The 18,126-nt window shown below is 35.2% G+C and overlaps 1 protein-coding gene across 5 annotated transcripts in view; it reads left to right on the forward strand.

The window, feature by feature from the left end:
* LOC124170044 (calcium-binding mitochondrial carrier protein Aralar1) overlaps window positions 1–18,126 on the forward strand; it is a 79,950-nt gene that overhangs the window by 56,703 nt on the left and 5,121 nt on the right. For 4 of the 5 annotated variants that reach the window (XM_046548731.1, XM_046548739.1, XM_046548753.1 and 1 more), the window contains 11 exons: window positions 3,179–3,325; window positions 4,369–4,507; window positions 4,877–4,970; window positions 6,036–6,083; window positions 6,858–6,948; window positions 7,049–7,124; window positions 8,041–8,249; window positions 8,345–8,425; window positions 8,535–8,675; window positions 9,160–9,354; window positions 11,559–11,661. In XM_046548731.1, coding sequence (XP_046404687.1) covers window positions 3,179–3,325; window positions 4,369–4,507; window positions 4,877–4,970; window positions 6,036–6,083; window positions 6,858–6,948; window positions 7,049–7,124; window positions 8,041–8,249; window positions 8,345–8,425; window positions 8,535–8,675; window positions 9,160–9,354; window positions 11,559–11,661 — 1,324 coding nt within the window. The remainder of the gene's footprint in view (window positions 1–3,178; window positions 3,326–4,368; window positions 4,508–4,876; window positions 4,971–6,035; window positions 6,084–6,857; window positions 6,949–7,048; window positions 7,125–8,040; window positions 8,250–8,344; window positions 8,426–8,534; window positions 8,676–9,159; window positions 9,355–11,558; window positions 11,662–18,126) is intronic. The other variant, XM_046548747.1, reaches the window with a different exon arrangement.

Consider the following 18,126-nt stretch of genomic DNA (forward strand, 5'->3'; position numbering starts at 1 on the left):
TCTGAGCTCGAAGATATCTCGAAATCTTTCAGCAATTGTATGACACGCACGAGGTTCTAAATAGAATTAGACCTAACGCGATGTATATCTGACAGCATTTAAGTTTTTTGAGCTCTAATTGATTGACACAAAGATTTATAGCTAAAACAAGGGTACTAATATTCAACATAGTCCAAACAGCACAATTTCGGAAGAAACAAGCGTAGCATAAGCGCATTCAAACAAGACGAGACGGACTGGAAACTTCAGGCTACGCAAACTGCGTATATCACATTGCTGAGCCTTCGCCACTTCGCTTTAAAGGCAACGACGTCACATGCAAGATCGGACGTGTTCTTCCCTTCCTCCTTCGCTCATAGCCTCGTAGCTTGAAATACGGAGGGGAGGGAGCGTGCTCCTTCCCCTCGACCTCTCCTTCAGCGCTCTTCACTTATAAGCATTTCCGATTTCTTCTATCCACCATTTAGTCCAACAATGAACACACTCGTTCGAATTTTTTAACCGCAGGTTTTGACACCAATATAATTTTCAGTTGGAAAAATCCTCATATTAGCGTCTGAAGATGAATTTTGAAATATCAGGTGCTCAGCGTAATGGAAATTGCTCGGCAAGACAATGTTGACTATTAACCAGGTATGTCCTTCAAAACTACGCGTTTCTATACGTTTGAAAAGTGATTACTGTATGCAGTATAAATGCCGCGGGAGTTTGTGTAAGAGGCGCACCCCCATTTTCGGCTGCAATGTCTGGGAAAAAAGGTGCGCCTCTTACACGCGCTTATACGGTACTTACCCCCAGCAGCGACGATGCAAATTGCACACCATCCCAGGTGATAACATATGTTCAGCATATGCTCCTCGCCCCATTTGAGGTCAGTTTTATAATACCGAAGATCTTTTGTTGACCCCGTGCTCTTAACAGAGTAAAAATAAAGATATGCCCTTTTTTTCAACTTTTGTGTGCTTCGAAAGGAGTACATGGTGAGTTGTCAGAATCAATCTTGGAAAGTTGATTCATTGCAAACCAAACGGATTTGATCAAAATCAACAGTATCACTTCCTTCACCAGCAAGAAAATTTCTGGCTAAGTAGCTAATTTCGATTAAAGTGATGTAAAGATCACTTCTTCACGTTCTATGCGTTCTCATATCGACGTGTCTATCATATAGCGTAGAATTCAGGGGATGAGAGCACGTAAACAAGTAATGATACAATGCCAGTGCTGTGCAGCAAAGATGGCAGTGTATCACCGGAAGTTGCTATATTGACCGTAGTTTATCAAAATTATAAGCAAGCTGGAGTTATGCATTGCTGCAGTGAAGCAGTGTATCACCGGAAGTTGCTATATTGACCGTAGTTTATCAACATTATAAGCAAGCTGGAGTTATGAATTGCTGCTGTGAATTCAATATACATTTTTTTATATATTTTATGCATTCATTTCCTCATGGAAATTATAACTGATTGTCTGATGAAATAATATAGTAAATATTTTCTCCTGTCAATGACTAGTGAAAGTAACCATCCAGCCCTGTCTCAGTGTAGTTTGAGCTGTAGTACAGTTCCAGTCATGTTATCTAGCCCAGTAAGAGTGCAATCGTAGCTCTAACTCAGTTCCAGCACAGTGATTCAGCATTTTTATAGTGCAGTTCTTCTCATAGTCCAGCTGCCATAATACAGTCTAGCACAGAAAAGTGCACTGTGAACATATAGTTTAGTTCAGTAACGGTGAAGATTTTGTGCAGTCAAAGAACAGATTCTTTTTGTATGGGAGCTTACATACCTCCCAAAGCAAATTTCAGGTTACTTGCCTTAGTAAGTAGGGAGTTCTATCAGAATCAATATATTTATTGAGATCAGTGGGTGAATAGCTAATGATAGTTTTAAAATTTCATGAATTAGAATAATACCATGATAATATCTTTATGTTTTGCACCAATGCTAATAATAAGGCCTTTCTTATTCATAAATTAAAAGTAAATGTTACCAATTCCAATTGTGTGCTGTATTCTGGGAGCATACTTCAATCATTGTTTATGGAAGTCCTTAATGGGTACTTCTAGTGAGATTTATAGAATGGCTAATTGTCAACTAATAAAAATTCGCTGAGAAGCTTATTTCAGAGTCTGCTAAGCCTAAAGATAAGATTCTCGATTACAAAATTTTATGTGGCATTTAGCTCTAGGATAGGTTATAGACTTGAAACTGCGAAACAAAGAGGTTCTGAATGATTAATCAATTAGTGAGCGTCTGGATAATGTTGAACATCAGCATGACAACATTAAAGGGATCAGTTAATTCTACTAAAGGTGTTCTATTCTCATGCAAAAGAAATTCAGTGATAATTGTGGTCAGAACAGTGTATTGGCAAAAAAGACTCCAAAACAAGATGTTGATAGCTAAGAAAGCTTTTTTGGTGCTCTGTCTGTGGTTCAAATATGTGATTGAGTGGCTCATCAAGGAATTTCTCATGCAAGCGTTGTCTCTGGCCTTGTCAAAAATTTTTATGGTCCCAATTTATTGCTGATAAAATTTAAAAAATCCCTGTTATTTGCATTTTTGCTCAAAGTAGTCACCCTAGGGGAGTAAATTCATGAAATAAAAATTGTCAAGATTTTGTAAACCACATTGTTGATAAAATCCATTAACACACTCAATGCGGATGCCTTGAATTCTAGGCATCCCCCGCTAGCCTAGGACGCGGATGCCTTGAATACAAGGCATCGGTCCCTTTAGGTTTCTCGGCCCGCCATCTGCCTCCGCGTCTTCTACTAGACCCTGCAATTGTGCCCAGCGTCTCAGTGTGTCTTCTCCTGTGACTGGATACAAGTCGTTTGCTTGCAGCAGATTTTTTGCCTTCTTTTTAATATAATATATTTATTACAATTTTATTATAATATTTAATATTTTCTTTATAAATAGTGCAAATTTAAATAATTTTGAACTATGTATGATTGTTTATTACTTGACTATTAAGGAAGACATAATATCTGATATTATTGCAAAATATTTTTTCCGCGTGGCGGTGTGTTATGATAAATTTTCTCAGCATTGAGTGTGTTAAGGTAGGGTTAAATGAGTCTTCTCAGCGGATTTCCATTTGTCATTGCTGTTTTGCTTATAGTATCATTCTCTGTTTGATTATGTTCATATTCAGTAATTCTAAATTTATTATATAGGACTTCCATGAAGAATATGCCGTGGAAGCTTTCAGAACTTATGACAAAAATGGGACAGGATTCATCTCTGCCCTTGACTTTCAAGACATCATGGTCAGCATTAAGAGCCATCTCCTGACAAGAGATGTAAAATCTAACTTGGTTGCTGTAAGTAATATTTTTTTAAAGTTCACTCTTATAGGAAGCTGTTTTCTGAGTACTGATATGCTGTTTTCATTGCATACTGTAAATTTTTCTAAGAAATCTTTTTCATCATGGATAAGGATCTGAAATTAATGTTCTTCTAACACATCACATTTTTTGAAAGATTTCATAATTTGATTTTAAAGATTTCATTATTTTCATGAATTTTCATCAAATAATACTCTTTTGTGCTCAGGAAAATTGATTTTTGTCTTCACAGGTTTCCTACCTGTGTAGCATGAGTAAAAATGTACTTTATGTTTTAATTGAACATGATCTATTGCAAAACTGGGACTCTGAGAATAGTCCATTTATGCATTATTTGCTGTGTGTAAAAACTGTGTTCCAATAAATGTATTGTTTTGGTCTGAAGTCATATTTATTCATAGCGCTAGCTTTTTGGTAAAAAATAAACTGGTAATTATTTCATGTAAGGTGATTCAAGTGATTTAAAAAGCAGTAATTGGTGTGAATATTTTGCTGAGGAAAAATCATTTGTCTTGACATTGATCTCTCCCTAATTCCTACCTGGTGTTCAACCACTTGAACTATCGAGGCCAGGTTCCAATCCCAGTCAAGGCAAATGATTTTTCCTTTGTGGAATCTTCACATTTTAAGCCTATTGATGGTGATTCCATTTATAATGTGATATTCTTATAATGCAAAAGAATAAGCAAAAACTAGCAACATGGGGCTATTAGACTTAAGTTACATGGAATTTGCAATGGCTGGTGGCTAAATTTGACTGAGGTAAAAATCATTGGCTGTGATTGGGATTTAAACCTGGGCAAATCAAATGATATATTCCTTTGGAATTTTTGCTCGTTGGGCAATGTTTTCTTCACCCTCTGTATATTCAATCATGTATGACTTTTGAGGAGATTTTCCTGGATTAGAAAGTCATCTTATAAACCTAAATGCACTGTATTTTTAGCATATTAGAGCAATATTTTGCATGCATCCTTCTAAAATTGGTTGCATGAATATTTGGAAAATGTCTCCCACAGGCTGCGGGTGGAGGGTATGGTCACAGAGTTAGCTTCCCGTATTTCATTGCATTCAACTCTCTCCTCAACAATATGGAGCTTATTAAGAGGATTTATTTAAATGCCACCAATGGTAATAGACAGCAGGAAGTAACAAAAGGTTGGTACTTGCACTTTCAAATTTCTTAATTGATTTCAAAACAATTTGATATCGCAATCATTAATATTCTTTATTTATACATAATTAGTTTTCCTCTGAATTAAATTTTCTGTTGTACTTACTTTAACATTACTGGGCTTGGCTTAAATGATTAACTGGTCGCCAAATGTAAATGTGAAATGACTCATTAGTACTTAAGGTGTGTTGGTTACTTTTTCATGGTCATGAATTTTGAAATGGAAAGGATTATAAGGATAAATATTTATGGATTACACATTTGTAATTGTTTCCAATTGATTAAGAACACCCATCCTTTTTAAATGCAAAGAAATTCAAGTAACATGCATGTGATCGTGTTTGTATTTCCAGAGGAGTTCCTGCAGTCTGCTCAGATGATGTCTCAAATCACCCCATTGGAGGTTGACATTCTCTTTCTTCTCTGTGACTTGCTTCATCAAACAGGGTATGCAATTTATACAGATTTGCTTTATCATTGGAGAATGTATATAAATAATTAAGTTAGTAGATAATAGTCTTTGGGGCAATAACATTTGGCCTTACTTAATTGGACAATGAAAATCAATGCATTTTTACATGCGACTCTAAATCTGTGGCAAATAACCAGGCTGTCATTGCTAAATGCTCAAGCATTTTCTTTTGCCTGCTTATGAAGATTTTTATTTAATGTGCCCCAGGTAATGATGATGATTACTTGCTTATGTTTATACTTTATGAGTGACGTTCTGGTATATTAATTGATTTATTTAGTTTATTTTTAAACCAACACTGAATGCACATTTATGTACTGTGTTGTGCAGCATTACTGTTTTAAAATTGCTAACTTGTGAGAAAAATATCAACATTTGTTTATTGCCATGTTTAGTATTGTAATTAAAATCTTTAGAGAGCTATCGAAACTAGTTGAAATACCTGAAAAATTTGCTTTATTAAATGCCATGTTTGATGAAACTTTCTGTAATGAATCATGCTACACTTTAGTAGACTTGACTTTTAGGTCTTCCATTGTAGTGATTGATTTTTATATTGTTTTGCTGGGCGATTTCCAAAATTAGGTTTGTATTATATTGGGCTTTAATAAGAATCCTATCATTAATTATTTGTATAGAACACATTATTGGTTATTTGATTTATGTCTGTTGTTGGATTTAATATTTTTTCTTGACTTTTTGGCATTCTTTGTTATTATTTCATTTTTATAAGTAACACATTTCAAATTATATCCATAGGCATCCTAATACCATGACATTGGTCCATGGGATTTGATAATCTCTCTGAAATTTTCCTTAAATATGCAGAATTAATGTAATGGGTGATGGTTCATTGGTTTAGTGGAAATGTTCATCAAATTAACACCACATTCTTTCTTGAAAGGATAAATTTTCAAACAGTCATCAAACTCACATTGAAAAAGTGTTCTCTTCATTTTTCAATGTCCCTTACTAGTTTGTCCTTCTTTCATAGTCTCCCAATTTGGTTCTTTTTGTCTTTCTGCATTCATGGAATTCAGAGATATGCCAATATGGAGGCCAGGAGAAGAGCGTGGATACTGGTTTCGGTGACTATCTTGCAAGTCTTGACCATCGTGCTTTAAAATACAGACCTTTGCTCAACTTTCCTAATTTACAGGGATTGATAGAAATAATTTTACAAATTCTTTCCTACTTATGGCTCGTAAATTTTGTTCGTCATGCTATTTGTTATTTCCTAAACAGTTCTTTTCTTGGGAGTTGGACTATTTTTACTTTTGACTTGCTTTTCTGTTTGTTAACATTTCATTTTGCTTTGAAAAAAATGAGGCATGTTTTGGTGTGCTTTTACATTTATGGTTTAGTCAAGTCTCTTGTACTGCAGAGCAATCTTTAATATACATGTATTACTTTTATTTTTAAATCGTCAATGTGAGAATGCACGCAATAATTTGCTGTACTGCATTGTAATTATTTTGTCATGAGCTCGTGGGGAAATCTGAATGAGCTTTAATTTGCATAGGCGTTGCTACTTCTTTTATAATTCTTCTTATGCCACAATATTGTTTTGTTTTTGTTTGTTAAATATTAATTTATTTTTGAGTTATATTCTATTAAATGGTTGATAATTACTCAGCCCATTCCACTGATGGCCTTTTATATAGGAGGTAGTGTAATAGGGGAAAAATCATTTTTTATATTTGCTTGTTTGATAGCTTTGTGAACACCACAAGCACTGCAGTTCAGTGGATGGATTCTGCTTGCATTTAATCACTGCACCATATTATATTTGCCACATGTAATATATTTTAGGGTTAGAGTATTTATCTGTTTATACCATATTTTATAAATTTTTATTTCAGTCGAATAGTTTACAATGATCTTCAAGCCATTGCCCCAGAACAATACTTTAAGCAAATCACTAAAAGATTAGCTGAAATCAAGGCTGTTGCGGTGAGTATGTTTTTTACAAAGATGACGTCTAATTATTCATTTCCTTACATTAGTGTAGTTCTCAAATTATAATGCTTACAGGTCAATTTTTTTCCCATAGAGCCCGGAGGATCGTGGTGTATTCATTCAGATATTAGAAAGCATGTACAGATTTGCCCTTGGATCTGTTGGTGGTGGTGAGTCCCCAAATAATTTCATATTTCATATTACTTCCTTCTAAGTGAATTTGTTTGGTAATTCAATTGATTGAATTATAAATATGTATATATGTATATTGTCCATACATGTTGAGGGCATACCTTATGTTCCGAAAATGGAACACTGAAATGTTGTTGCTTAAATTTTATGCAGAAATAGTCAGAGATTTTCTTTTTACCAGACTAAGAGTCTCTAGACTCTAAGTCTGGTGAAAAGTAGGTACATACTCCCTAAAAAAATTGCACCTTTGGTAATAGTGCAATAAAATAGCAAGAGTAGCTATTTAGGTGGTTCAAAAAAATTTTGAAAGAAGAATAATGGATGAATTTGAAAAATAATGGATCAAATAAATATGAAAAAGTGACAGAATTTTTTCATAATGTGCAATGTAGTATTGCGTTACATTATTTTTAATCAGAACAAATGTCACTTTATAATTGTCTACTACTATTTATCTGAAATAGTAACATTGTCATTAGTGTTTCAAGACCTGGTTACACGATACATTAAAACATGCAAGTTAATGTCTAATTGTATGAATGCGTGAATGAATACAAAAATGCTCTGTGTAACCACCCTACTCGTTCGAATGCATGAATGGGAAATAGAACCTGTTCTAATTTGGTTCATGCATTCGTACATATTCCATTCTGGTCTGCAAAAGTCATTCATGCAAACAGGCACTAACTCGTACGTGTTAGTGCACCGTGTAACCAGGTTTCAGAAATGAATTGGTATTATACACTTGTGAAAGTTCCCCCAAGGTTCTGAAAATACTGATTTATATGTGTTTGCTGTAATTTATGTATATGTATTAATTAATTCATACATTAATTGGACATTAAATCATTTGAAATTACTGATACTGTTCCATATATTTATTCTGTCATGTAGCTGTGGGTGCCACTACAGTATATCCTATCGATTTGGTGAAGACTAGGATGCAAAATCAGCGCACTGGTTCTTACATTGGTGAGCTGATGTACAGGAATAGCTTTGACTGTTGTAAAAAAGTCATCAGGCACGAAGGATTTTTGGGCCTTTATAGAGGTCTAATCCCTCAATTGATGGGTGTGGCTCCAGAAAAAGCTATAAAATTAACAGTAAGTTTTTTATCAAACCTTTAATTGACATGAAATGTTATTTTTTGCCATCTTGGTCTGTAAATAATTGATAATTATTTATATTTTTTATTTAGGTTAATGACTTAGTTAGAGACAAATTTATGGACAGAAATGGAAATATACCTCTTTATGGAGAAATTATTTCTGGAGGATGTGTGAGTTGGGGTTTTTATTCTTTATTCATGTTTAGTAAGCCATTATTTAAATAAAACATTTTTCAACAGTTTCACATGGCATTAACTTACTTTTGACTCAATTTTACAGGCAGGAGGTTCTCAAGTGATTTTCACCAACCCTCTGGAAATTGTGAAAATTCGATTGCAAGTTGCTGGTGAGATAGCATCTGCCCAAAAAATCAGTGCTATTTCAGTTGTTAAAGATTTGGGTATTTTTGGACTGTACAAGGTTGGTTCTTTGAAATCATCACTTATTCTATCTCTGTGTACTGCTCTTTCATTGGATTCTAGTTTTTAATGGGGTGAATTCATGGAGAAGTGACATTGGCTGTGCAAATTCAAATTCAGGTTGTTTGGCAGAAAAATTATGCATAGTAAAAAATATCCATTTAGCTGCTCTCTGACATCATCAGCTGAGGTTTTATGCTGATCTTATATTTGTCCGTGAAATTTGCATTAAAACATTATATCGAGATCTGGTTACACAAAAAAGAGAAATATTGTTATGATTTTTAATTGGAATTTAAAAATGGCTTAAAAATGCTGAGGAAATATTTTTCTACAACATTGATTGGATATTTCATTCTTGGTTCAGCAAGATTTATCAGCTAATGTGGTCATGATAGAATGGTATAAATTTTTCATCAAGGTTAAGTCTACTACTACGTACATATTTGTGTAGTTAATTTATGAATGCTTTTTTCTCAATATAGGGAGCGAAGGCCTGCTTCCTCCGAGATGTTCCCTTTAGTGCTATATATTTCCCTGCATATGCCCATACCAAGGTCAAGCTTGCTGATGAAAATGGATACAATCATCCACTCTCATTACTTGTGGCTGGTGCTATTGCTGGTGTTCCTGCAGCTTCTTTAGTAACTCCGGCAGATGTCATTAAAACAAGATTGCAGGTATGCATGAGTATTTAATTCTATTGTGATTGTAATCTTAATGCAAGATACTTGTGTTCTTTTTTGTTTATTTGTTCATTTACTGCTCCTTTTAGGCTGGTATTTAGAAATAATTAGCTATAAACAAACTGTGTGGAGCATATAGGGGTGATATCCCTCTACCCATAGGTCTGTGGCAGTCTGTATAGAAAAGAAATTGTGGGGAACCCAGATAAATCGACGGGAATGCTAGCATGGGGTTTGGGTGATTTTAATATAATTTTTGGAATGCCAGTTGTTTAGTCATTTGTTTCATGTGCTTTTATTCCATTTTTTTAAAACTAAAACCGTGGATCATAGAAGAAGACTCCGTAGGATGACATAGTATGCATGTTATATGAATGGAGAAGTAAACTTCAGAAAGGACATAGAGGCAGCTAAGGAATTATTCAACTTAATTTCTGTACTGTGTTTGCAGGGGTTTGTTGACTTTTCCTGAAAAGAATGACATTCACTAGTGGTTAATTTTTTATGAATACCCTTGAGGCATGTAGCTAATCTTTCATTGAATGCTTGAATTAATTTAATTTTTTTTCTATAAACTCACCTTTATTAATATACGTACATATATGTATTCATTGATTTGTTGCCAACTTTGTAGTTGCTATCCATAAGTTTTTATTTTATCAATATTTATATATTAATAATTCTGTGTATATTAGTGGAGGAATGTCAATAGGGTAGTTTCCTTCATAAAAAAAACGAAAGACATTGTTTGCGATTCGTTAACCACCATTAGTGTACTCATAATATACAAATTATTTGGTTTTAGAAATTACAGTTCAGACGAATGGCAATGGTCAATTTTAACAGCATTTGAAAACGGCCAGATTGGCGCCCAAGCGATGCCACTCCACGTGACGTCACAGGGACCTAGTTTCTATACGAGTAGATAGGAGTTTTACATCGTCTGAGATTACCAATGCATGCATGAGGCACAGAGCTCAGGGAAACATGTCTTAATGATCACCTATTAAAACGGCCTAAAGTTGAAAGTTTCCTTTGTTTGATAGGGTATTAATAATCCTTATTTAAGCCAAGCGCTACCTGCTAGCAGGGTACTCTGCTACTTGCTTGAAAATTTTCACTTTTCAATTGATCGCGAAAAATAGATATCATCATTAAAAAATCTAAAAGGGTGAAGTATGTACTCCATTTCAAAGAAATTTTTTTGGAGTTCTACTAATAACTATAGGCAACTATTAGATGCTAACATATTATAAAATTTGCTCAGCAAGGGATGAAAACAATTTTTTAAGTAGAGAAGTATCATTGCAATCGTTGATTAGCCACTAAATGTATCACCGCAGTCCACTTGCTCTTTTTAGTACCATATCAGTGTGATCGCATTAGTGAAGTTGAGATCACTTCAGAATATCATGCTCAGACCTTTGATAACTTGCATTGCATTTTTAGGGATAATCATTAATGTGATAAGGGAAGATCTCAGGATTTTTGTGCCTATAATATGCTAGGAAGTGGATTCCCCAAAACATCACTGCCTACATGAACAAAAATTCGGTCAAAGGCCATTGTGTATTGTTTGGACAGTGAGCTGTGGTACAGACTCTGGAGATTCTTGATAGTTTTGGATCAGATGTTTTCATTCATCCACTCTTTCTTCCTAATTTGGCTCCAAGCAAATTTACTCTTGGTCCCATTATGAAAAAATGGCTTTGTGTTCAGTTCATTGTATGTGATTCCATCAATAGTTGGATACTAGAATGGAGTAATTATGAGGTGTTCCTTGGTATGGATAGGTAGTTCAACATAATTTATTTCTATTCTTTAGGAATTACGTAAGAAAAATTTATTTTAATAATAAAGGTTTTTTAATCCAAGTACAAAACTAGGTATTTTTGGACAACCGTCATATATGTCTACATCTCAAAGTTTTTTCTTGATTTAAACAGCTAATTGATTGTGATGTTTGAAGGCCCTGTTGGAAAAGTTGTGACTTAATTTTTAAGTATTTCCTTCATATTTCTCTCTCTTGTGAAAACTACTTTTTACTTCACTGCTGCAATGCTGAATTTTGCATGTATAATAATCTGTGCTCTTCCATTTAATGGTATAAAATTTTTGTACTGCTAAATCTTTCATTCTGGGAAGTTCAATTGCTTGGAACTTGCCGTTGTGAAGTATTGTTTATTTTTGTTTTCCAGGTTGTAGCGCGAGAAGGGCAGACTACATATAATGGAGTTATTGATGCTGCAAGAAAAATAATGAGAGAAGAAGGTTTCAGAGCATTTTGGAAGGGCGCAACAGGTGTGATTTTTTTGCAATATGATACATAAATGGATTTTCTGCTTATTATTAATTTTAGAATAGTATTGTGTTAACAATAGGGTAGAACATGGTTTGATGGAAGATTTATATTTTAGGTCAACATTGCCTGGTGTTTGCCTGTGCCGCAGTGTGTTTAGACATGTTATTTTGTTCTTATTTTGATTTATTTTCCATCTCTTGATGTTATTGGTTTCCTGTCTCTCTATTGAAATTGGTGTTTTTGCATGCCTAAGAAGTTATATAGTAGTTGTTAACTCTGGTATTACAAATCCTCCTATCCAGCCAGTGTTAAATCTTCAAAAATCATTGTGAATTTGAACACAATATGATGTAAGTACGGGAAGGGAAATACATATTAGGTTTCTCCTAAATAATTCAAAGCGTTAGGTTTTGATTATAATGTAAGTAAAAAGAATACACCAAAGGTTGTATTTTAGAAAAATAATGATAAACATAGGGCAAGCAGGAACATAGGATCTGCATTCATTTTATTGAGTTAGAGAATTATGGGCCACTAATAACTGTTGACAGCTTGATTTGAGTACATGTGATTTTTTGGGTGGGGGCAGATGCATTTGGAGTGAGAGACATTGGGGCTTATTATGTAAGTCGTAACTCCGGAGCTATGGAGCTATAAGAGTTATGATGGCTGCCATAGCTCAATTTGCAATTACAATAGTCGAAATAACTCCAATAGGAGTTGTGAACTGGAGCTATCTTGGGGCTGGGATAACGCAGGCTTCAGACCCGTCGTTATGATAACTCCAGCCCAGCTCTTGCCCGATTTCCTTCGCTTCTCAACTGTCATTTGTTGATGTCTGCCGTCGAAATCTGAAGGATTTGGCAATGGATCGACCAATAAACATATATTGGGGAAGGATGATGGGGGTGTTTGCGGAGTATGTAAGAAGAAGGAGGCATCTGACACTAAAAAGGAGACGAATAAGGGATTCCCACAATCCGATCGAATTAAATAGAGACCATTTTCGAATGTTTTTCAGAGTGTCAAAAGACATTTTTCAATATCTCTGCCGGTCTCTGGGACCCACACTAAGGAAACGCAGAATATCTGGACTAAGCGTGGAAAAACAGATAAATATTATTAAATATTTTTCTTTATATCACTATGGACATGTGTAATGTTCAGTGGCGCAGACTCCATGGGGCCTGAGGGGGCCCGAGCCCCCTCAAAAATTCGTTATGGGTGAGAGGAAAAAATGTGTCAGGCTTGCCGATTTTCCCCGGAGTGTCCAGATATCGCTATTCGAATTATCATGGGTCTAATGTTTATCATATGACTCTTCTTAAATGCTTAAAAAACTTAAAACTCACTACTTATAAAATTTCCCGGGGCATGATCCCCGGTTTGGGCCCCCACAATATTTTTTGTAAGTCGGCGTCCCTGGTAATGTTGAATCTTCCATGCTAACGGAAGAGAAGGGAATTCGACGTTTCACATTATATTGGACATTTTTATTTTCATTATTGGTATTAAATATATGTGTCGGTGTGTGTTCAAATATCTTCGTTCTGTTTGCATGATTGCCTCATTTGCAAATGTGCAGACTATAGTGTTGGCATCTGTCAATCTCACTTGCACCTTTTTTAAAGTGTCGATCAAATATCAAGGTTTGTAACTTCACCCCACATTTTATTCATTGTTACCTTCCCGTTTATTCCTTCGAATACGCCAAGGGCAAAGCTTCTGTCATCACTCATAAAATTAGTGAGCACCACGCACTGCTTCCTGCTCATTTTCTCCGACCTTTGCCGTTATCTAAAATCGTATTCATTGCCATAATAGCAACATGGGCAGAGAATAGGTTTGAATTCGACGATAAAGGAATGACTGTATACAATGGATGACATATAACTGTATATGAATAAGCTTTAATGTATAAACATTTCAACAATGTAGTTTATATTAATTATTTTACGTTAAATTACGAAATACAAGTTTGGGACTCCATTCCGAAATTCACGTTAAATCCGCCTGCTCAAAAAAATTTACTATTAGATACCTATGCTCCTATTGGTTGACTCACTTCTAGAGATTTGCTTTCCGAATTTTTCATAGCCACTGTAGCTCTGCATTCTTTCGGAGACTTCTCGTAACTCCAGCTGGTACGTTATAGGGTTGGAGCTACAAATCATAACAAATCCGGGCGGAGTTACAGATTAGCTGTAGCTCCGAGTCAAAGTTACTTAATAAGCCCCCTTGACTAGCTATAAGTCATAAGTTCCTCCTGATGGACCACAATAAGACCATTTTAGGAATAATTCTCATTATAAGAAGTAGCAAAGCATAGTCAAGCTGTCATCACATGCATAGTGAGTGGCCAGGTTTCCTAGGTCCCCTTTTTTCATGAAATATAATTTGTGTGGATAAAACAACTTAAAAAAGATTAATAAAAATAAGGAATGAAATTAGACAAAAATGCTGGAATGGTCTAATGCTAAAATGGTCGAGTGGGTCTGCTTCATCTTGTTGCTCAGTCATCACTACATGTATGAAAATTGTAAACTCTGAAGGAATATGAAACACCCTACCAAAGTACGGAGGAGAAATAATTTTCATGCATATTACTCAGATTAATTACTAGTCCATCACGAACCTCCGTTCTTGCTTGCAGTTTAAGCAGATGCTTTGCTTCCATGTAGGATATAAATACGTAGTTTCATTCAGCCTTCTTCACTGAATGGTTACCTAAACTTGAGAGGCAGATAGGAGCTAATAGTACAACACTATGTAAATCATTCTATCCAGTGCGGAAAACTATTTAAATTTATTTGAGAATGTTCACACCAATTTTGTACCACCTAATTGTTGTTTTATAGGCATGAAATAGCACAACTACTTCACCATATCCTTTAATGTCGGCCCACCTGAATAATATGTGCTCATTTACAAGTCAAGGCAAAAAAAATATCAAAACTCGTTGGGGGGAGGGGTCCAAAACCACGGGGGAAAAGTTTTGAAAAACCTGGCACTAAGTAATGGGTTTTTAACTAATTTTATCACTTTTCATAATCAAAAAAACTTAATTTGTTAAAGAAACATATTGTAAATTCCTGATTTTTCAATATTTTGTTTTCTTTTATGAAGGACAATAATTGAGCTTTTGTATTTCGGGGGGTCTGGACTCCCCCCCCCCTGGCTACGCCACTAAAAGTGACCAACACATGGATATACAGTCACTTTCACTAGTCGGGCCCCACGGCCAGTGCGAGCAACTACACTTTCCGCTGAGCTCGAACTTCGTGTATTGCCAAATGCACTGAACTGCATGCACTGCACTGAATCATATTTTTTCAATAGTATGAATTAACTTGGTAGAAGCTTTCATTAGTGAATTTTATCAAACATCCTGAATAATAGTGAAAATAGTGTGGGAAGTGTCGAAATATTGGGGAATTTCTACTCAATATGCAGTGGCCACCCTTTAAAATAATTTTAATGGAATGCCTCAGTCATTCCCCAGACGGCACAGAACCCCCCTAACCTAAGTATCTAATTCGTATGTTGGTAGTACCCATTGACTACAGGGATACTAGGCCGCTCCGTCACTTTTCGGTAATGGATAATATTCATTCCCGGCCTGTCGACGAAGCGCGTGCGTAGCATGTGAATGTCCGCTATGAAGCGCGTTCGAAAGGATACGAAGCGCGCAGGAACACAGCACTTAGACTAATCTCATATCGATTAGGTCGAAAATTAGATACATCGTAACTGGCACAATCGAAAAATATATCGAACGCAGCACAATCGATAACTAACTACCATGGCCCTTTTACACCCTTGGCCCTTTTATGAGGCAGGAAAGAAAAAAAACCACAGAAATGCATTACCGATATTATTTATTTTCTTTAGTCAATCACAATAATATTTCCAATTTTCTCTTCTAACCCACATCTAATTTGGCGAAACAATTACTCATATTCTCTTTCGAAAAGAAAATTATTTACATGAGGACCGGCCGATAAACAATAACTATCTTCAATACCTTCTCCGATGAACGTTCACTATCACAGCATCCACTTGCACAAAACAAATCCACACCCACTTTAGATCTATATCACTTCTGCCACGATGTCTTCCTTCTTGACGACAGGTTACTGCGAAGCAATGGCACCTTCCTCCAATATGGGCGCCTTCAATTCAACAAGAATTTTCTCCCCGTCTTCTCGTCCAAGACCACAGATTATTTTCTGATATCACAAGGTGTGATGTGAAGCTCGCACACCTGAAACTAATAAATAATAAAATACAATGTAACTTACTAGGCCACATCTGTCGTATTATTGATAATTGTCACAGTTATTGTATAAAGATAGGGCAATAATCACAACACACTTATAGAGAACAACTCACTAGTGTACTTCCTTTATTAGAAAACACGCACTGATAAACATTGTAAAACAAAACACACACTAGAATAGTGCTACCAACCCTACTCATACAAAATTATCCACTGAGGTTATTGCCAACCTAAAATACATTCCAACAACATCATTTCCAATTTTTGGTATTTCTGCATGAGAAATCAAATTACTAGGCTCGTTAATATAGTAAATAGTTGTATACCTGAATATTTTTTTCAAACTATAGCATAAGATAATTTGAAATGATGAAAGCCGACGTATGACAAACCATTGGGCTAAGAAACAATTTTCGATTCTATAAACTTGGCTGCTTATTCCTAGTTTCTCCGTTAACCACACATTTGACGAATGAATTAATAGAAAAAAGACTACTAATATGCAAGAATTTTCGAATGAATTGCTGCTATAAAATTTTGAATCACCATTTTCAGTACTGAAGTTATGCATCAACATCCCGACGCCACTAACTTAAAATTACATCCAAATAATTACAGCGAGAAGGAGTACATACCTTACTGTTTCTCGTAGGGGTGAAATGTTTTCTTCTTATCGCCCAAATGCACTTCTTCTTCAACTCAGGATCTTTTTGAGAGCTAAAAACTTGAACCATGTCCCGGAGTTGCCTTTACATCCCGGCAATACACACACTAAAGGCATTTTTAACAAAAATATCTCACAAACACGTTTCTGAAGCCCAGTGAATGAAATTAAAGCATAAGGAAAACTTCACCATTACCAAACACTCTATTTTTCACCAACTTAACCACAAAAATCCCTGAAATGTGGTGAGAAGTTATACGTAAACAACGCGATCTCCAATGGCATGTGCAGGCTTGTGATCTGGGATTAGGCCTTCTTCCTAGGAGAATATGTCACCACCCGCGAAAGAAAATAATCCCACACCGAATACAGTTTTATCGATGAGATACAATTTTATCGATGCATATGAATTTGCCAGTCCTCTTGTATCTTTTTTCGTCATTAGAGGAAATAAAGAAACATAACCTTTTTAGTAACTTCCTAAGCGCGATTTATTGTACCTGATGGTCCACCCTCGTATTCAGATACGCAAAATTCCTGTGCCGTCTGGGTCTTTAGGTAAGTGCACTACATGTGTGTTGTTTTTTTCTGCTGAACATGAGTGCTTGTATGTTACTTCAGTTAAGTTTTGTGCACTGTAGAAGAAGAGTGCATGTGTGTCTGTCATTACTGGTGGTATTAAATGTTTTTCAGTTGGATATTTTTGTATCACCTTTATCAAATTATAATTTTATATGTGATTTTAAGTTTAGCAATTATTTGAAACTGTTAAAGTTTCTTCTTGCTTTTGCATGGCCCAAAGAAGTAGAAATAACCATTGAATATGTCCTATTGAACTGGTGACATATTGTTGGCAAGGAAATAGGCACTTACATGCTAAAAAGGCTGAAGTATTTAAATAAAAGGGAATTAAAATATATGCGCTTTAAACTGTTGTAACTAGAATTATTCTGAATGATGTATGAACAATGGATTATTTGATAATTGTATGTACTATTTATTTTGAAAATTAATTTTTAAAGTTTCTTTCTGCAAGGGCGGATCTAACTTTTGTTAACTATTTGCTGAAAGTATACTTCTATAATTGTGGCCATGCTAGTTAAATTCTCAGTACAATAGTAATGACATTATGTTTTCTTCTCTTCTCGAATGGGGACCCCTGTGCCCCCTATTCTTTCCTGTTTTGATCCGCCCTTGTCTGTAAGTATGTTATTGATGATTTCATCTCTACAGAAGTAACCTCATAATATGCTGTGGTGAATTATTCGTAGTATTTATTTAGAAAAATTTACATCTGCATGAGCATATGCCTAATCGAAGATTGTGCATGGCATATAGTCAGCCTTCTTTTACTAACCAGTTATTTTTCAGGCTAATGTCTGAAATCTGCAGCTGTGAGATTTACATTGAGGGTTTCTCTTATTGGCTTTGCTTTTTCAATATTCATGAATTCTTTTTGAAAATGTATAATTTACCAGTGAAGAGAACAGGCTTTATTTTAATGAAAATTTTTATTTTGAC

This window comes from Ischnura elegans, chromosome 1 (assembly GCF_921293095.1).
Source record: "Ischnura elegans chromosome 1, ioIscEleg1.1, whole genome shotgun sequence".
NCBI classification, from domain to species: domain Eukaryota; kingdom Metazoa; phylum Arthropoda; class Insecta; order Odonata; family Coenagrionidae; genus Ischnura; species Ischnura elegans.